This window comes from Zophobas morio, unplaced genomic scaffold (assembly GCF_036711695.1).
Source record: "Zophobas morio isolate AGI-343-1 ecotype UQ-CSIRO unplaced genomic scaffold, CSIRO_AGI_Zmor_V1 ptg000021l, whole genome shotgun sequence".
In the NCBI taxonomy this organism is placed as follows: Eukaryota; Metazoa; Arthropoda; class Insecta; order Coleoptera; family Tenebrionidae; genus Zophobas; species Zophobas morio.
Window position 1 is genome coordinate 1,580,446 of NW_026972126.1, and position 20,542 is coordinate 1,600,987.

Genomic DNA, 20,542 nt, shown 5'->3' on the forward strand with positions numbered 1-20,542 from the left:
AATTCACTCCGTCATTAATTTTTTTCATACACCCTGTATAAGCAAATATTAAAAATTTTAATGCAGTGATAAATCACAAGTATGGACTCATCATACTTTACACATTGAAGATGGCATTTTTTCAGCAAAATTTTGGGGTGACGTCATAAATTTTTTAGGGGGGACGACCAAATACATTTTGATCAAACATTTACCATGCTTATGATAATTTTAAAATATCTTCAAGATTTCGAAGCATTCGGTTTTGTAGTTCCTGAGTAAATCAGTAAAATAAATTTACGCTTTCATTTATTTTCTTGAATCACCCTGTATATGCAAATCCAAAAAATATGAATGGAGTTATAGATCACAAGTACAGACTGATCATATTTTGTGCATTTTAGATATGATTTATTCGGCAAATTTTCGAGCTGACGTCAAGTTTTTGGAGGGGATAAGCAAATATATTTTGACTAAACATTTATTATGCTCTTTATAACCTTAAAACATCTGCAAGATGTCAGAGCATTCCGTTTTGTAATTCCTGATTAAATCAATAAAATATATTTGCGCATTCATTTTTTTTTTTTGAGTCACTCTGTATATGCAAATCCAAAAAATATGAATGGAGTGATAAATGACAAGTACAGGCTCATCATATTTTGTACATTTTAGATATGATTTATTCGGCAAACTTTCGAGCTGACGTCATCAAGTTTTTGGAGGGGATAAGCAAATATATTTTGACTAAACATTTATTATGCTCTTTATGACCTTAAAACATCTGCAAGATTTCAGAGCATTCGGTTTTGTAGTTCCTGATTAAATCAATAAAATATATTTACGCATTCATTAATTTTTTTGAGTCACCCTGTATATGCAAATCCAAAAAATATGAATGGAGTGATAGATCACAAGTACAGACTCATCATATTTTGTACATTTTAGATATGATTTATTCCACAAACTTTTGAGCTGACGTCATCAAGTTTTTGGAGGGGATAAGCAAATATTTTTTGACTAAAGATTTATGATGCTCTTTATAGCCTTAAAACATCTGCAACATTTCAAAGCATTCTGGTTAGCAGATTAAAAATTAAATTTCAAAATGTTGTTTTATAATTTTGATTTTTTTTCCAAAAATCTGGACGTTTCGGGTGAAAAGTCGATTCAGAGTTGTAAACTACATGTGTAGGACTATGTTATTTTATACAATTGAAAACCCATTTACTATGTACAATTTTGAAGTGACGTCATCGCTTTAGTGGTGGGGATGATTCGACAAATTTTGGTTAGCGTTTTACCATCTACATGATATTCTTAATATAAGTACAAAATTTCACAACAATCGGTCGAGTACTTTCGGAGATTATCTGTCTAATAAAAATCCGGGACAACAGACGGACAGACGGACAGACGGACAGATGGACAGACGGACGGACAGACGGACAGACGGACGGACAGACGGACAGACGGACAGACAGACGGAAATGGGAGACCTATTTCTTCGTCTTCTAGGGGTCATGAAAGATCGAGAAAACGTAAAAGTAGAGAGTCGGCCGACGGACTGGATTACAATACTTCCTTTGCTTACGCTCGGGAAGTAAAAATGATATAAATGCTGCATATGGAACAATCTAAAAAATACTATCATTTAAATATTATCAAAAAAATAGTTTTATGTATTAAAAGCAAAAAGGGAATGATTTCATTGTAACTCGCTAGCATAAAGATCTTAATCTCCATAAAAATGTTATATGAAACAAATTTGCATTAAGCCAACGATATTTTCTAAATTACCCGAAAAAAATTTGTCGAAGGTCGTTTCGACAGAACTTGCCTCGCCCCTGACGTATTATGAAACATACTCAGTATTTTCTGGAAATTATAAAACTTGATTTTGCGAATTTTATCTCTTTAAGAGAACCCTTTTAAGTTGAAATAAAGATATGTATGTAATGTTAAAGTAAATGTAAAGATGCGTGCTACGCGTGTGCCTGAATTGAGTTTTTTCAAATATAATATAACAAGTGGTCTGATTTTTTCCGACAAAATTTGTGACACAAATTACCGAGTAGCTGTTGCAACGAAAATCACACGAGTCGACGAAGGAGACGAGTGTGATTTTCCAAAAGCAACAGATACGAGTTAATTTTCACACAAATTTTGAAGAAAAAATCAGATCACGAGTTATATTCGGCTTGACAATCCAAAGAGAAAATTTTTATTTATTTTTTTACGGACAATAATTCACATATTTTATAGTTAGCGTAGTAGTTGAGTAACCATACCTACCTAGTCTAAATAGTAACAAAACAACAAGGCAAAACGTAAATAAATTTCTAAACATCAAATTTTGTGTGTGCTGCTGGTTGATTTTCTTAATTATGGGAGCAAGATTTGGTAACAAGACTGTTTGAAATTCGAAATGCAGTGAAAGAAAGTCAGTACCGAAACACTGCAAGAACGCAAGATTCAATTTGGAAGCAGTGTACAGAATTTTATGAAATACGCAAGTTTTCTCTAAATAAAGCAGTCGAAATGAACGAGGTGGCCAGTATTTTGGAAGATTATGCCTTTAACGCCAACAGAAAAGTAATTTGTATTATCATTTTTTTATTAAAGTTCATTTGACAAGTTTGACAAATTAATTTGACATAATTTATTTCGCTGAAAAACAGTGTTGTTGCCTGACAGAAAAATGTTTTTTCACTGAAAAAATTTTTCGGTGAATGCCATTGGACAAATTTCAAACAATTCTGCAATTGTATTGGTTAAGAATTTTCGAGTTGGATTGTCTTTACAAAATTTTGTGATGATTTCATCAACATTTTTGCAAAAGCATGTATATCAACTTAGATTGGTGTAGTGTAATACTAATAATAACTAAAAATTCGCAAAGTTTCGGGAAAATGGAGTGAGGTGTTCCTAATTTAATCAATAAAATAAGTTGACACATTAATTTTTGGAGCCACTGGTATAAGCAAATCTAACAACTGTGAATGCAATGTAACAAGTAATAAAAACTCGTCATATTTTGCACATTTTAGGTACGATTTTTTATTAGGCAATAATTTGAGGTGACATTATCAATTTGGGGGGGGGGGGGGGTTAATATCCTATTTTTGGCACTTGTTATAATTAAGTAGCTAGAAATTGATTACAAATAATTATCACTGATACTTAAATAATATATTCGAGGCTACTTGTGTTCTTAAAATATTTATTATGTTTACAAAAGTTGCTGTTTACTACACCACAACAAAAACTTCACTATGTATAAATTTGTTACAAGTATTAAAAGAAATTTAATTTTTTAAAAATTTTGGTTAAGTTTATCGTTCTTAGTTCAGTAAGGCACAATTAAAATCTAGTTTTAATTATAACGATTTAAAATAAATGTTTTGTTGCTTTTAAATGCAGTCAGTGAAATAATTTTAAAATAATAAGTAAGTATATAGGTACGTAATTTAAAGCAATAAAAGACAAGAGCGAAAAATCGGAAGAAATTCAAGGCACAGTCTGTAGAATCACATATTTTTAATATCCTTTTAAAGCAAAAGCGACAAAAATTAGGACTGTCTAAATGCATTTCAAGCTTTACCTGACATATTAACATTCTTATGCTAATGAGTGCATTGGCCTGGGTCAGTAAAGTTTTGCATACAGACAGTTCATTGGTAAACGCATAAATTAAGAATAAAATGCAAGTAAATCCCCATGCCCCTACTTATCAAGTAAATACCCGAGCACTCGCTATGTGTGCAAAACCTACATAATTTTTCCCAGCGTATCTTTAGAAGAACCGTAAACTTCATCAGTTGGCCTTGAACAGATAAACTACATTATAATAACAAAATCGTATATAAGCAGGACAATGGTTCTTCATTTTCCAGTTCAGCAGACAAAATGAAACAGTTCATTTTCTTCTTACTACACCTGTGTTTTATGTTCGCGTTCAGTGAGTTACATAATTAATTTCTTACACATTATGTTCTTCCAAATAATTAATTCTAGGCGAAAACTGCGACAAATATGGAATCAGATTATATGAGGATATGGCCTGCACACCTGAAAATAATGGGGGTCCATGCCCTACTAGTTTCAATTGCAAACTGACCTCAGCAGCTAACGAGTGTATGGTCCGCGGAAAAGTCTACAATTCAGGAGAAGCAATCCCAAAAGATAAATCTGGACATACTTGTGAATTTGGATGTTCCTGCAACCGGTAGGTAACAAATAAACAAAGTTGTACCTGTATTTTTTGTATACATACTATAATCTGATTTTCTGGATTAATGCGGGTCGTGTTCGGTTCACTAACAAGTATAGTAAGTATGTTTAATCACTTGATAACTAAACTCATTTTACGGGATCTTTACGAGTTGAGTGATTCAAAAATTCAGTTAAAATTACGTGTGGTGTGCACAATTTGCTGAACTACAAAAACCAAAGAAAAAGGACAAAAGCATAATTTGTGTTTGTATTTTTTATACGCTGGGAAAGATAATAAGGCATAAAACCTTTTTTGCCTCCGATGGAAGTCACCATTTTGCTTTTACTGACTTGGGAATAAGGAAAAGCTACAAAAGTTTAAGGTACCGGGCGTAAAATATATGAATAACAAACAATAGAATAAATGACAGACGTTTCGAAGAAAAATAGAAATCGGACAGTAGTTTTAAAATCTTTACACTTAAATGATTCAATAAATGCCAAAATATAAAGCGTTTTGTTCGGACTACATATTCTTCGTAAATTTATCAAACAATCTGATCATGTCACTCAGAATAGATTAGCACCAGTAGGCCAGAGTAGGTCACTTTTCAAATGTGACGCGATAAATGATCGGTAGTTATACTAGGCTCTTGGGATTAGGATGAGACTAAAAAATAATAGTAGACGAATTTGTATACTGTAATTCTAGGATCTCGAAAGTTACTTTATTAATCTAATCAATAAAAATATCATATTGGTCCTAAAACTCGTAATGATAATCTTGCCTGAATGGCGCTCATTTCAAGGTCAGTGATGGGTCTAAAAATAATAATAAAAATATTCATAAGTACGCATAACAGTTTTAACTACACACATCCAGACAAGTCCTTTTTTTCCTTTTTAGTTTTGTGTGACCTATCATGGCCATAGATATCACCCACTGATTTCGTTCTAGTTTAAACCAATGTGAGTTTCATCATTATTTTTAGACATTCCTTAGGTCCGGTATCCTAAACAAGATAAAAATTAATTTAACTTACAAACTGTGAAAATAAATTTGTAATTAGCATAATTTTCAACAACATTTACTAATCAAACTACACTATTAAAATATGTATTTTTAGCCCAGAAATAGGTTGTCCACAATGGGGTTGTGGGGACTGGGCAGATGTGCCTCCTGTACCTACAGATTGTTATAGAGAATATGAACTTGACGAATGCTGTTCGACTGGAATACGTTGTCGTAAGTAATTTTGAATTATAAAAATACTTTTTTCACTAGCAGCCATGACGCAAGCAAATGTCGACTCATTTAGAGGTAGGAAATTCAACTTTTGCGACCACCGGTTCAAAAAGAAAAAATGAGGTTATGTACGCAATGTTTGATGTGATTATTTCTTAAAAAATGAACAAATGTGTGCTACAAACATTACTTGAGTATACGCATGGTAGTTGGTAGACGGTAAAAGATAAAATGATTAACTCAGCGACAAGTATAAACGGCTTTCTTTGGGTTGAAGATTTAGATTAAGTTTGATTAGAAATCAAAACAAAATCATGTTGCGTCAAAAAATTTAACGTTTATTTTTTCAGTTTATTGTCTTATGGTTTCTACTAGTGAAAAAAATAGTATATTAACCACGGTTGCAAAGCCACTTCTAGACCTCGCGCTTCAGAGCCCTCGACGCTGCGCGTCTCGGGTTCTAATTTGCGCTCGGTCTAGAATGCTTGGCTCTGCAACCTTGGCTAATAATATACTATTTTGAAATACGAGCTTTGAAATCCATACGTACAGATGTCCTGTCAAATGTAAACAATAGCATGAAAAAAAAATCTTAATTTGCTTAACACACTTTTCTCTGCACGGCTTCTTTTTTAAACTACAGATCTACAAATGAATCATTTAGGAGATACGCATACTTCTGTGTAAACTGTAACTAAATTTTAACAAATATAACTACCACCAGTTAACATTTAAGTCTGTTTTTAAAAACCGAATTTACAAACCAGTTGTTCCGCTAAACCTAACCAAAAAAGAATTATATGGAACTTTTCATGTGAGTGACCACTTTTAAATTATTTGTATATGTACCTAAGTTTTAGCCACAAATTTTAAAATAATACAAATATGGTTTTAATCAATTCTTAAATAAAAACGAAACGATTTATCGAACAGATCGCTTTTGTACGAGCTACATTCTAGAGATAATCTTCTTTTTTTAGCTAATAACTTCTGAGTTATATGATGTTTTGTTTTAACAGTGACAATCGAACACGAAAAACTCATGTTCAAAAGTCGCACACAATGTCAAACCTCAGAGTCATAAAGTTATTGTTAGTTTTTGTTAATGAAAGCCGCAGTTTACACATTTTTTAAAAGAGGGAAACTAAACTATAAACACTTATTTCCTTATTTCACTAACAACCTCATTATTCTGAAAAATTATTAATGAAAAAAGCAAATTAAAATAGAACTTTGCAAAAACGCATCTCCGCTTCACAAAAAGTTATATACATATTATATTTATATAATATATAAAAATTCAAAAATTAATTTTGAAATGTATATTCAAAGTATTTATAACATTTATCTGTCTCCAAATCTATCATCGTTCTTTTCACCCCATATCTTTTAAATATCCCGAAATATGTCGTCTTTTTTGACCTATTTGCTGAGCTTATCTTGTATTAATTTATTGCACAGAGTACTTTAGATCGGTAAATTGACAAGCAATATATAAATATAAAATGTAAATCCTGTATTTTTATTTATTTTTACATTTTCCAGCACCATTCAACGATACCACCACATGTGTCATCGATGGAACTGAATACAAAGCTGGTCAAAAATTCTTCCCCAAAGACAGCTGCTACGCATGCTTGTGTCAAAAAGGATTTAATGGTAAATTTGAGGCACCGTTTTGCAAGAGACGTGGTTGTGATGCGCAAGTTAAACACCAAGAGCAAATACAAAAATCTTGTGCTGGGGTATACCTTAAGACACACAACGAAGGAGAAGCAAGATGTTGTCCTTCACAGTGGACTTGTCGTAAGTATCATGATAAAAATTAAAAACAAAAAAAAAACGAAATATACCTTCAGATGATGGTACTGAAATTATAAAGAGCGATGGAAACAAATCTAATTCTGCCACATGTAAATATGGAGACAAAATTCTACAAATCGGTGACCGTTTTGAAAAAGAAGTTAAAGTTACATTAGTTACTAAAACAAAAGTTAAATGTGAGTGTAAAATACCGCCCTTAGTTATGTGTCTAGAAGCTTGAATTTTCCCTGTTATTGTGAATCACGTTTTATAGACAGTTGAATTAATGTGGTAAAATAAACTTACATTCCTCTAAGTTGCTTTAATAAATGCACAATTTAAACTTTGGATTAGAGCAAGAGCAAACTGAAGGAAGTTCTGTGTGAAATTTAATTTCGGTGAGAAGGTAATGTTTGTTCTAAAATCCCTTGTTAAGTAAACGTCGTCGTTCAGGAGAAAGAAATACTTAAGTACTCGCACAAACTGAATATTTACGGTAAAAATTATAGAAAATTACAAGTTTAAATCAGAAGTAATACATAATTAGTTTAAAATCATTTAGATAGAACATCCGTCGTCACTGAAACATAATTCTTTCTGCATTAATGTTAAAGAGTATTTGTACGAAGATTCAGTACGTACATTAAGCATAACTTTATATACTCGTGCAAACTTTATTACGATTTTACTTTGTCCTACGAATTTTTGAGGAAATTAACTGGGTTATTTTTGCAATAATAGAAGCAATACTTATATAGACTTTCTGGAAAAAATGAAGACTTATTTAAATCGGTTCATACATTTTTTCTTTCTGGACATCGACTGTAAGAAGCCGTAAAAAGCTATTTATATATCAATGGCGCAAAAGAGAATTTTTCAGCCCGCAGATAAAATTTCTCGCATTCGCTCGTACTGCAAATCATCTAGGGCTGGAAAAGTCCGTTTACGCCAGAGACTGTATACAAATCTTTTTCCAACGGAACAGTAAAATTGTAAAAATTAAAAATCGTTTTGGAGTTTATTTATGACGAATCGTAATATCAATAAAACAATTTGCGATAGCAACGATGTAAACAGTGGCAGCCATTCTGCAAAAACGGCTTTCAAGTGACATTATAGAATAGTAATTGGGAATGGGTAATCTAACGAAGAAGATTGGTCATCTATGCCGCCAGATATAGTGGAAACAGCGAATATGGTCACACTGAACCTTCTCCGGAAAGAAAATATAACTGAAGAAATAAACCGTATTCCACAACATATACATGATTCGTGATTTTACATTATTAGGTATTTTTTTGTGAATTTTTTGTATTTTTTGCATCAATAGAAATAAAATATTAACATTTTTTTAAAGTACTTCATTTTTTATTCTGCATCAGAAAATGTCAAAAAATCTGGGTGTTCCATTAGAAAAAAAAGTAGGTGGCCTTATCTGCCAAACCGAAAGCGATAAAAAAAGGAAAAATATTCTAATCAAGTCGTCATGTTTAATTAAATATATCCACATTCCACAGTAAATTTAAAAAAAAAAAACTTTTCAAATAACAAAGTTATTTAACCGTTCCGGGACTTTAAACTAACCCTGTACATTTAAAATGTTGAAAGAAGACAGCTTATACATATATACATATCATGAACATGTTGCCAAAAACGTTTTGGTATAGTTATAAATCCCGCATCGTAATGTTTTCTATCATCATTTCATTACCATAGCAAAGAATACAGGAATCTAAAACTTCCAATACTAGACTTTTTTTCCACAACACTGTTACTTTTATCGGTATATCTTGCGCAGATAAAAACATATCATATAAGTTCCTTGGAAATTAATAAATTTTAAGTGTCCGGTAACAAACATAACGCTATCAATCTGTAATTCTAAAACATAAGTTACTTAATGATTAGTTGTAACAAAATATAGACGTTGCACATTGAAACTATGTTAACTCCTTTAGCACCGCAATATATGAAAACGCTGCTCTCATAAACTAAAAATGATTACATTTTTTGTTACCTATAAACTGTAATAAATTAATTATAGTTACCGAAATAAAAGTTTGAGCAGAGAGAGTAAAATAATGTCCGGCTTTGGTGTAGACACCTTGGGTTAATTTCATCTGAAGCAAAAGGAAAGATTTTTGAAACTTTATATCTGCCAAGTACCATGGGGTTTCATATAAATCCCACAAAATATCTGCTTTCTGTAACACAATGAAGAATTTCATAGTAAACGACAAATATACCGTCAACAACCTGGGTTAAAATTTCACCACTATAATTGTAAAGTAACAACATTATACTAGCCGTAATAATATAAGTACCTAAGCCAAAAAATGCTGATGAATTTCCCGACTAAAATATGTAAAATTATATACATTATGTTTGCAGTTTCAAAGAAAAACTTACTGTTATCAAGCTAAAAGCTATAAATACCACGTTAAACATTTGGCCAGCACATTTCACCATTAAAAATACACTTAATATGTCATCCACCTTTTCGCAAATTTGTAGTAAATCTAAATGATGCTTAACATTCTTAGATAAATACAGTGTGTTGATTCTGCTAAATTCTTCTGTTTCTATAGCAACAAAAATATCATGAAACCTTTCGTGAAGGAACCAATAACTTAAAAGCATATTTTAAAAATAATACGAACAGTTTAAAAGAAATTGTACTCTGCATTCTCCATGGTCAGGCGAAACTGAGTTACTCTTTTTTCGGAAATACCCCATGTTAAGAGCGCATAATAAAAACCGTTTTTCAAGTTGCTCCCTACAATCTGAAACTGTTGTCCCACCAGTATCACAATACAAGGATAAATCATGTCAGTCACTCCATAACAAATTCCTAAACATACTGCACAATAGAACTGCCAAATGTAACTAATTTCAAACATAGGCGATTTTTGATAATCGTATGGAAACCAAGCCGGAAGGGGCATTTGTCTGAAAACAACGTATACAGACAATAGTATATATTTGATAAAAATGTACGAACATATGTCCTGAGGCCAATGTGCTAAGTATAGGAGTTAGTACTGCAATTATGATATTTATAGTCCAAATAAATGCCATTCTATCGGTGAATTTCACAGGATCTTCCATTGTTAGTAACTCCGTTTTATTGTCGGATTTAAAGACAAACTTGCTGTTAATATCTTCAACTAAACTTACTAATTTGTTAGAATTATACGAGAAAAGAAAGAAGTGTATAAATAATGACCAATAAAAGGCTAAAAAAACATGTGTATAGTTATTTTACGTTATAACAACATACCAATATTCATGATGATCATAGCTTCATCAATTAAATTAAAGGGCGTTATGTACACGTACACGACACACTGAATCGTTGGTGTGACAAAAGCTAAAAAGTAAATAAGTTTCCAGAAATAATACGAAACTTTTTTTAACAAAGAGTTTTTTTTATCTATCGGATATAAAATAGACAACTTGATCATAAATACTGCTGTATTAAGAAATTTTAGCTTTGCCATTATGAAAATGGAACGACAATTAACTCAAATTATGTTAAGCTGTCTCTTAAATAGATACGCTGCCAAAGTTTAAAATGTTCTTATATAGGTCAGCTACAACCTGTAATTATTATGTTTCGAATAAGTGATTATATAATTATCCCAAAAATTGATAGACGATGAAAATTATTTCTTTTTTTTAACTTTGAAGTGACGAACTTAGTGTTATTAATAATTCATTTAAGGACAAAGAACTACTGACAAAGAAAACATGTAATGTAACTGAAAAGCTTATTGTTAATTATTTCCAAGACACAATTCATAATTAAAAACTGTGGGAGCTGAAATGACGTTTCACATAATAAGAGAAATATATTTTTTAAGGAAGATAAGTACATCCGTATCAACCTTATAGACCATATTATGGGTCAGTAAAAATATTAAAATACAAAAACTAAAATATTGTTGTGTAAATAAATATTTTCTTAATATGATCAGAAGTAAGTTTATCGTGGGCACCATGAATTTTAAAATACACAATTTACAAAGAAAAAATTTTAATGTGATGATGCATAAGTGTTGAACGGATAACGGAATTTTAAACAAGACAACATCGTGTAGAGATATTTAGAGAGTTTTGGAAAAGAAAAAATAAAAATATGAGAACTATATAAAAACAGTTACGGAAGAAAGAGAAAACACTCAAACCTTCTAACAAACGACGATTTTTATTATTTATTTTAGAGAATTATTTAAGGTTTATAACCAGACATGCTCAATGTGTAAGGAGTGGATACTAATCATCATTCTGCCTCTGAGTGAGATCAAGTATACTTAGTGATGGGACTCAAGAAAATTGTTGTAGAAACATCAAATTAAGCTAAAATAAGTACAAGTAGTAAATATTTTATTTTACTTTTTCTTATAAATTTGGCAAAAGAATTGTTTTATTAAATTTTAAAATGTGCTCCATTTGAAAACTCTGGCAATTCACTTTTTGGGAAGCAATTTTCCGAAAAACATCTTCAGAATTTCCACCCTTAGTACGGCGAAAAGCGATTACAGATTAACATAAATAAATAATAAATCTTTGTTAGGTAAGCATTGTTTTAACTGTATAATTTTATTCGATTTGTCAGACAGCATATGGTTGTAAACTTACTGGTGTATTTTTACTTCAAAATGCAAGGTTAATTTAGAAGAACCACAAAATTTTTGAATTTTCACCAGACAACTGACAATGGTGGCCGTAATTATAAAAGCTCTACTAATAAACTAACTTTTTGTACGACCATTGCTTTTTCGATCATTTACCGTACAGGTTTCCATAGCAGTAAGTTCAGTTTACGGGTTGCTACGACTAACAACCAAGAGGAGAACGGTAAGCAAATTACTTACTGTTCAGCTGAACGGTAAGTAATCAGGCATTCAAGATTTTTTTTATTTTAAATTCCATGCTTGTTCGACTTCGATATTTTCACTTTCAGAATCACTCATGATTGATATTTTAAGCAAATAAATCACTCATTAATAGTCGCGGAAAGAAAATTAACTCGAAATCAAGCCAGATCAAATCTAAATCGACAGCGGTCAAAATGGAAACTGATTTTTAAAATTGTTGTTTATATTAAAAGAAACCATAGTAACAAATTTTAAATAAAAAAAAAAGACCTCGTTGATGTTTGATATAAATTCTTTCAATTTATGAATTTGATAAAAAGACGCAAATCTTTTGATGGTCGTACAAAAAATAGTATAAGCATCACGAACGTTAAGGGGGTTTACTGGTCTCAGACAAATTGGAGACGTCGCTTCGGTCCGTCTCCAAACTTTTGTCTTCGACCAGTAAACACCCCTTACCGTTCTTAATACTTAATATACTATTATATATTAAAAACCATGACAATAAATTCAAGAATAAAAAATAATACTCCTGTTTGACAATTTGTCAAAGTATCTGTCAACAAGTTTCAAGAAATTTAACATGGATGTCAATGGGTATTCAATTAGAGAATTAGTGAGCATTCATTTTAGTTTATAGAGAGACACGCGCGGAGTAGCCCGTGTGACAGTACGTTTCCCTCACAGACTGTTACCCTCAAGAAGAATGTTCCAAGATCTGCACCAGCGACTCCAAGAGACGGGTCCCTTCTTACCTAGAAGAGTTGAACAAGGTCTACAACGTCCTCAACTAATTGTCAACATTGAAGAAGAAGTGGTAGATGCTGTACATGATGCTCCTGGAATAATACGATATGCCTTGCCCAGCGACTTAATTGTGTCTCGGTGGACCATTTGGAGAACATTGCGAGAACAGTTATTCTTATTACATCCATACCACGTTCAGCATGTACAAGATTTATCTCCCGCTGATTATCAACCCCGTTTTGCATTTGTAGTTGGTTTCTACGACAGCTAAAACAAAATCCCGACTTTCCTCGTGTTATTTTGGCATCAGACGAGGCAGGATTTACTCGTTCACGTTTGGGCACATGAAAATGCCATAAGACAAGCCCGTTTTCAGCCGAGGTTTTCATTAATCTGTGGGCCGGTATTGTAAACAATTATCTTATAGGACCTTTTGAACTACCCCCGGGGTTAACGGGTGCCGTTTATTGATGACTTTTAAAAAGAAATTTGCAGAAATTGTTGGAAGAATTGCCGCTAGATATCCGGGAAAGTATTTGGTTTCTACATGGGGGGGCGCCACCTTATTTTAGCCGTATGGTACGGCAATTTTTAAATGTTCAATTCCCTGAAAAATGGCTCGGGCGAGGTGTAGCTCAGCATTTGCCTGCCCGATTCTCAAATTTGAATCCACTAGATTTTTTCTTTTGAGGCCATATGAAATCGTTGATTTGTGCAGAAGAGATCAGGATAGAAAATCACCTTAGATAAGGAATCCATGAAGGCACTAATATCATTCGTGGAGACCCAGAAATGCTCCAACGAGTGCAGGGGCAATGAATCCGTCGTGCCATTAATGCTTATGCTAGAATTAATGGGGCAAAATTGCTAACACTAGTATTTAATTTTCTCTTTTTGGTAAAATTTATTATTGCATAGGTGGAGGCACATAAAGTTCTGACTTAACCATACGTTTTAAACTAAAATGTTATTAAGCTTTTAGAATAAAAAAAAGCATACTGCACCCTTTAAAATCTGCCACAATAAACCACCTCGTATATCTAAACTTTAATTTGCTAGAAGTGCCCTAATTTCTCTAGCATATTTTGATTTTCTGTAAAAACCTAAAAACCAACCACCAAGCAAATCAAACACTTATTGTTAAAGCATAATGAATTGGACCTAAATAATTTTGCTTCTCATATTAAATTTAATGATATTCAGCAATGCTTTTATTAAAAACCAACTCAGAGCTTTCGAATTTTGTGACCATATTAATTGGCTATCTATAAATCAAATACGTACTTAATTTTTAATTGTTGGAATTCCATTGAAAGAAAAAATAATACTCCTATAAATAATAAAATTACATTACCGATAAAATATAGGGTGTCCCACGTAACACTTTCGGGCGCAATAACTCAGGCATTTTTGAACAAATTGTTATGAAATTTGAAATGTAGGTATTTTGATAGGTGAGGGGTAATATGAACTGGTGAGAATAATCATTATCTTGAAAAAGTAAATTTTCCATGCCTTAATTTAATTTTGAATTAATTATGTTTTGCATCACTTGATTAAACATGAAAAATATATACTGTATGCAAAAATTCATCTCCAAAATACGTCTGGTTAGACAAAAAACGATAAATTGTTGCGCAAATAATTCCAAAAAGTATTAAAGGATCGGTAGTTATGAAACAAAAAACTGCTATCCTCGCATTTTGGACAGCCCTGCAGGAATGTGATACCTGTTTGCCAAGCATTATTTTATTAATTTTAAAAAAATACTAATTTTCAGTTACTCCACTACAACCTTTTCGAAGGTGCAAAATTGGTTTACGTTCAAAAATTAATTGTAACTTGAATGGAAATAATTTTGCTAGGTGTATTTACCACCATGTTTTTTTCACTAGTTTTAGGTCTTGTACACTTCCCGTATCTACAAATAAGTTTATTAGTTTATTATTCTCTGTACTTTGAATTTGGTAAATTCGTCGTCGGGATACCGTTCGATAAGAGTCCTGATTGTTTCATCTAGGTCTGTACGGCATTCTCCGTAGGCTAAAATGATTTCTGTTTTAATAATTAAAGAAAAGCGAACCATTTTCAATAACTTGTCCGTTTTTGAAAAAAATGTCAGGGGTGTACAAAATTGAACTCGGCGACGCAGGCAATTGTTTTGCACTATTCAATTTAAAAAAATTAATTAATTTTTGCGTTTTTATTAACGTAATTCTTTTAAACAAAAACACTGATTTAATTAATTTTTGGCGTTATTGTAGTTGCTTAAAGTTATAGCGTAATTTTGCATAATTTTTAACAACAGGAAGCTGTGTTAAAATTCGTTTTTTGTACGATAAAACAGTTATTTTTGTTATCAGCCTAATCTTTACTTGAGTAATTGCGTCCGAAAGTGTTACGTGGGACACCAGGTATATACAAAAAATCGGTGAACTCACTTTAAAAAAATGTACTCATAATAAAAAAATAATAATTGCGGCACACGCAATAAAAAGTGTTAATATATCACACCGTGTGAAAACTCAAGAACAAATGAACTCAGAACATCCGAATTATCCACGTTACAAACAAAACTTCCCCTGAATACATAGTTCGGGAAATAAAAATTAAGGAATAATAAAAATATGTATGCACTATATTTTAATTTGGGTAACGTTTTGTACTAATCAATCAATATAATTTGATTTTCTGCCAAATGTACAACAAACCATTGTACCATTGTACCATAAAATATTTAAAAAAAATGACGACTTGCATTGTCGACATATAAACTATGTTTTGTTTTTTGAAAATGGTCAAGTTAACTTTGTATCTTAAAAACTAGTAGTAATAACAAAATAAATATTCTTCCCGCCAACTGAACTTTATTAGGATTTATCGCTACAATAATATTCAACTATTAATAATGATAGATATGTAGGTAGAAATATTAAACTAGGTAGAGTAGAACTATTCGCCAAGAGTAAACAAAGTATCAAAAAACTATAACAGTTGTTAATATATTTAACCGATTCTATACTTTTACCTATTTATGCATACTAAATAGAAATGCAAATATTTCCTAGACTATAGGCAGGGATCCAATCTAACAAAAACCCTATTCTACCTGAAGTTATTATTCGTTAAACATTCTGCGTTTTAAAACAAAGATTTAAATCATCGATATTATTACTAGCCAAATTAAACTAAAAACCGGTAACAGTCGTTCCATGGAAAAGAAACTGCATCGCAACAAAAGGCTGTAACATAGGTTATGTAATCGCAGAACAATTTACTACATAATAAGCAAATGTGACTGGTAATTACCTAACTTAATAGATAAACTATGGATATTTTAACTATTGCACATGTGCACATTTTATATTATAGTTTTAATTTTATGCGTACCTATATGTGCTTGATATTTGTCAAGTCACCTCCATGGTCCATACGGCAATTGTTTAAAATTAAATAATAATAAAAAAAATATCGTAATCGCTATACCATGAATACAACTAGAAAAAAATAAAAACGATGTTTCCACTACTAACGAACTATAGTTCATGAAATACAGTTATTACACTGTTCGAGCTAAATATTACACAGATAACCTCTTAATGGATTCCTCACTTTCACAATTAAAAATACGGTGTCTATCACATGCTACTTAAAGTTGCTAGTTCCTGATATTAGTTATTAATCTACACCGAGTCGGTAATTTCGAAGTTGGTTGAAAAATCCTTTACACCACCTATTAATTTTTGAGATAATTATACAATCACTTTCTGTAAAGTTAAAACGTTATTAATTACACGTCTTATAGCTGACCTACTTTATAACGTTTTAAACTTTGGCACCGAGCTTATTTAAGGGTCCGTTTAGTGTTATTGGAACTAATTATCGTGTACTTGTACAATGACAAGGCTAAAGTATCTTCATAGCGCAATATTTTTGTTAAAAATGTCCATTTTATATCCAATAGATACACAGAATTCAAACACAAAAAAATGTTTATACTCTGTTTGGGCATTTCTTTATCTCTCGTCATTTATTACGGTTATGATTCAGTGTGTTGCTTACGTATATGTAACACCATTTAACTTGATTGAAGAAGCTATAATCATCATGAATATTGGTATGTACACAAAACTTTACTCGTGTGTGTAAAATGTGACGTTACATTTTTCAGTATTTCACGCGTCATTATTTATAAATTTTGGCCTCTTTTTCTATAATTCTACCAATTTCGTAAATTTAGTGACAGATATAAACAACAATTTTGCTTTTGAAACTGATAATCGAATTGAGCAACTTACAATGGAACAGTCTATAAATATGACGGATAAACTGGCACCTACTTGGACAGCTAGTCTGATTTTTGCATCCTTAGCACCTACATTAACATCCCTACTTTCAGGCGAAATGTTGGGCATTTAACCCCTTTTTACAAAAATAGTAACTCAAAGATTTTTTTAGAAAATTGCCACTGCTAGCTTGGTTTCCATATGATTACCAAAAGTCGCCTGTTTTTGAAATTACTTTTTGCTGGCAGTTTTATTGTGAAATATGTTTAGGAATTTTTTATGGAGCAACAGATGCAATTTATCCTTGTATAGTAATTCTAATGGGAGAACAGTTTCAGATTTTAGCAAATAATTTTAAAAATGGTTTTTATTATACCCTTCTGTCTCTCGGTGTTTCTAAGCAGGAAATAATAAAGTTCAGCTTAGCCTTGAAAAACACAGAGTACGAGAAGAATCTGTACTTATATTCTATATAATAACCTTTAAAATGTGTTCTTTTTTCAGTTTTTGGTCACTACGTGAAAACTTTAGTGACATTTTTATGATAATTAGTAAAAGAGAATTTCAAGAAAATAATACCACTTATCTACACAAAAACGTAAAACATCATCTAATTTTGCTGCAGTTCTGTGAAAGAGTAAACGAAATATTAAGCAAATTTTTACTGATAAAGTGCGGAGGTCAAATGTTTAATGTTGTATTTATCGCATTCAGTTTAATAACTGTAAGTAAATAACCTTAAATTATTTGTAAAATTTTATTTATTGCAGTCTGGAAATCCCGCAATGTTTCTGGGTTTATGTGCTTACATTTTTGCTGCGTGCAACATGCTGCTACTTTATAATTACAGCGGCCAAATTTTGACACAGGTTTCCCGAGGCACATTTATAAAGTAAAATATTGTTTCTGTTTGCTTTTATAGAAAACCGACATTTTATGGAATTTATATGAAAGCCCTTGGTATCTGGCTGATGGGGAATTTAAAAAAACCTTTCTTACAGTACAAATGAAAACTAGTCAAGAAATCTGCACTAAAGCTGGTTCTTATTTTTCACTTTCAGCTCCAACTTATATAACGGTATTCTTTTACTTTTGATAGAATTAACGCGTTAACAAAAATGTACGTTTTTAGTTCATGAAGACAGCATTTTCGTATATTGCCCTCTTGAAAGAATTAACTTTTAGAGGAAAATAAAGGAATCCCAACATTGTATTTAAAATGTGAGTTGCATTATAATGTGTCTGTTTTTCGTTTAATTAGAACGATATAATTTAGTAATGGTTATATTTGTAGTTTTTATTTTCTTTATAGTCTTTTCATATTCAAGTTTTCGAAATCATATCTATTTGAAAGTGCACTGAAGAACTGTAATATAACACTGATTAATTGCTTTTATTTAATAAAACAGCCTCATTTTCATATTTTGCTTTTATGTTAAAATCTAATAGTAACTCTTATTTAATTATTTCTGCCGGTCAGTGTATTTAATCTACACACTAGTGTTAAAAATGACAGGCCAGCAACAATTGTAACTATATTTATTTTTTATCAAAATACAACATAACTTAATTATATTTTTCCAGCATTTACATGTACAATAAAGTTTGAGCAGTTATTAATACTAAAGTTGTGGGAACGTGTACGTAACATCTTGTTATCAGAAACTTTATTCCAGGCATTACATGAAATATTTAAGAAAGATGAACCAGCGGAGTCGACACTGCTTAACACATTGGGCAAGAGTGAACCTTCGGAAGATGAAGGCGAAATTTTAGACATAATCCTTTCCTTTTCCTCAACGAAATTTCCGAGACGATTGTTAGATATTTTAACGAAGTTTTGATGGTAAAATCTGAAAGGCAATTCTATTCTAACCGTCCACGGAATCTTCGAGCTAGTCTTCTGCCACGGCAGATGACTTCCAACCGCCGCGCCGTAGCGTTTAATGGTTGTCATATTGGCCCCTGAATCAGCTAATAATGATGCGGATGATGTTCTAAAACAATGTCCGGTAAATTGTTTCGAATTTGGCAGTTTCTACAACTTGGCAATATCAGAGAGCATCTTTCGGAAAGTATAATATTAATACCAACCGGCTGAACAGTGCACTTATTGATTGAATACATGAAAATAAAACTATAATGACCTAATATATCGGTATTTGGAATCTGGTGCTGGTGCTGTGCTGTATAGGTACTCCTAGTATAAAAACATATAAAAAATAAAATATTTGAATTTTGGCCAGTCACCTAATATTAACCCCAGGAAGGGTTGGTAAGATTTTTGTTGGCATTGAGGGCTTGTAACTGTTTGAACTTTCAGTTCGGTACGTGTTCTATTCGGTGTTATTAGTTATTACCTATTTAGTCAGTGAGTATATCTTAAATGCTGTGGACGAGTATAAGCTTATAAAACTTGCTCCCCTGAAAAAGAAGAAAGATGATGAACTATTCTTTGCGTTACTTGAGGTTGACATTAAAGAGACATACAAAAAGGCTGTAAACGTTGGGCATTGCTTGGTCGGCTTGGATGCTTGTTCAATTTATTGCGGCATAGACATTATACGATGTTTCAAATGTAATGGATTTAATCATTCAGCCTCTACCTGTAAGAGTGAGTTAGTGTGCCGTCGATGTGCTGAAAGGCATGTTATAAAAGAATGCAAAGCTGTAAATCTTTGTTGTATTAATAGTTCGAATTTAAAATCAAAGGAGAACTTTGAAAACATAGCTGTTAAAAAGTTATTGGTATTGTGGGAGTACAGACATTATTCAAATACCCAATTATAGCTGTTAAACATGCTGCTTGGGGTTTTCTAAAGTGTCAAGCTCATCAACAGATAATCAATCAACTCAAACAGGATGTTTTTGGTATCTCCATATAGCAGTCAAATTTTTTGCCTATCGATCCTAGCCCTGTTTCAGATAATTATTCTTCAGTGTTATGCTATTATCAGAATGTTCGAGGTATCGAGGTTTGTGTATTAAACTAAAAGATTTTCACTTGGCATGCGCTTTAGACTCTAATTATATCTACTCTATTGCTCTGTCTGAAACATGGTTACATGTTACATAAAGGAATTTATGACGCCGAATTGTTTAATTTAGCTTTGTTTAATGTTTCCCGTAAAAATAGGAACTATTTGGCTACTGGACGTAAAAGGGATGGTGGAGTTTTATTACCAATTGATAGCAACGTCGATGCGACACTTGTAGACACTACTGCGATAAGGAAAGCTTTTATCCATGTTGTGCTTGTTAAAATATCTACCAATAATCTGAGAACCACGTATATAGTTGTTATTAACTACATACCACCATCTTGTGACTTAAACACTGTTAACATATTTTTTGACTGGCTACTGTCATTAGATATTTTATATAAC

At 31.8% G+C, this 20,542-nt stretch overlaps 2 protein-coding genes and 1 long non-coding RNA gene across 3 annotated transcripts; 2 read left to right on the forward strand and 1 right to left on the reverse strand.

Annotated features, from left to right (window-relative positions):
- Positions 1 to 3,832: 3,832 nt before the first annotated feature.
- On the forward strand, positions 3,833 to 7,559 carry LOC135132598 (uncharacterized). The gene is made up of 5 exons (XM_064060728.1): positions 3,833 to 3,940; positions 3,997 to 4,207; positions 5,322 to 5,440; positions 6,986 to 7,246; positions 7,300 to 7,559. The coding sequence occupies exons 1-5, from the start codon at positions 3,889 to 3,891 to the stop codon at positions 7,482 to 7,484; spliced, it is 828 nt and encodes a 275-aa protein (XP_063916798.1). The 5' UTR covers positions 3,833 to 3,888; the 3' UTR covers positions 7,485 to 7,559.
- A 1,523-nt stretch (positions 7,560 to 9,082) lies between these two features.
- LOC135133211 (odorant receptor 83a-like) lies at positions 9,083 to 11,142 on the reverse strand. Its single transcript, XM_064061518.1, has 8 exons — positions 11,119 to 11,142; positions 10,524 to 10,590; positions 10,245 to 10,479; positions 9,975 to 10,192; positions 9,653 to 9,825; positions 9,500 to 9,598; positions 9,292 to 9,447; positions 9,083 to 9,124 (listed from the first exon to the last, which is right to left on the reverse strand). Exons 1-8 carry the CDS (start codon positions 11,140 to 11,142, stop codon positions 9,083 to 9,085), a joined length of 1,014 nt encoding a protein of 337 aa, XP_063917588.1.
- A 6,790-nt stretch (positions 11,143 to 17,932) lies between these two features.
- Positions 17,933 to 20,065, forward strand: LOC135132972 (uncharacterized). The gene is made up of 4 exons (XR_010281124.1): positions 17,933 to 18,025; positions 18,079 to 18,234; positions 18,289 to 18,377; positions 18,833 to 20,065. It is a non-coding gene; the product is annotated as an uncharacterized LOC135132972 (long non-coding RNA).
- Positions 20,066 to 20,542: the final 477 nt, after the last annotated feature.

Coding starts and splice junctions, on each gene's coding strand:
- LOC135132598 (XM_064060728.1), top strand. CDS start 3,889: ATGAAACAGTTCATTTTCTTCTTACTACACCTGTGTTTTATGTTCGCG. Junction 4,208..5,321: donor TTTGGATGTTCCTGCAACCG/GTAGGTAACAAA, acceptor ATGTATTTTTAG/CCCAGAAATAGGTTGTCCAC. Junction 5,441..6,985: donor TTCGACTGGAATACGTTGTC/GTAAGTAATTTT, acceptor TACATTTTCCAG/CACCATTCAACGATACCACC.
- LOC135133211 (XM_064061518.1), bottom strand. CDS start 11,142: ATGGTCTATAAGGTTGATACGGAT. Junction 10,193..10,244: donor ACATTGGCCTCAGGACATAT/GTTCGTACATTT, acceptor CGTTGTTTTCAG/ACAAATGCCCCTTCCGGCTT. Junction 9,599..9,652: donor TAGCTTTTAGCTTGATAACA/GTAAGTTTTTCT, acceptor TACATATTTTAG/TCGGGAAATTCATCAGCATT.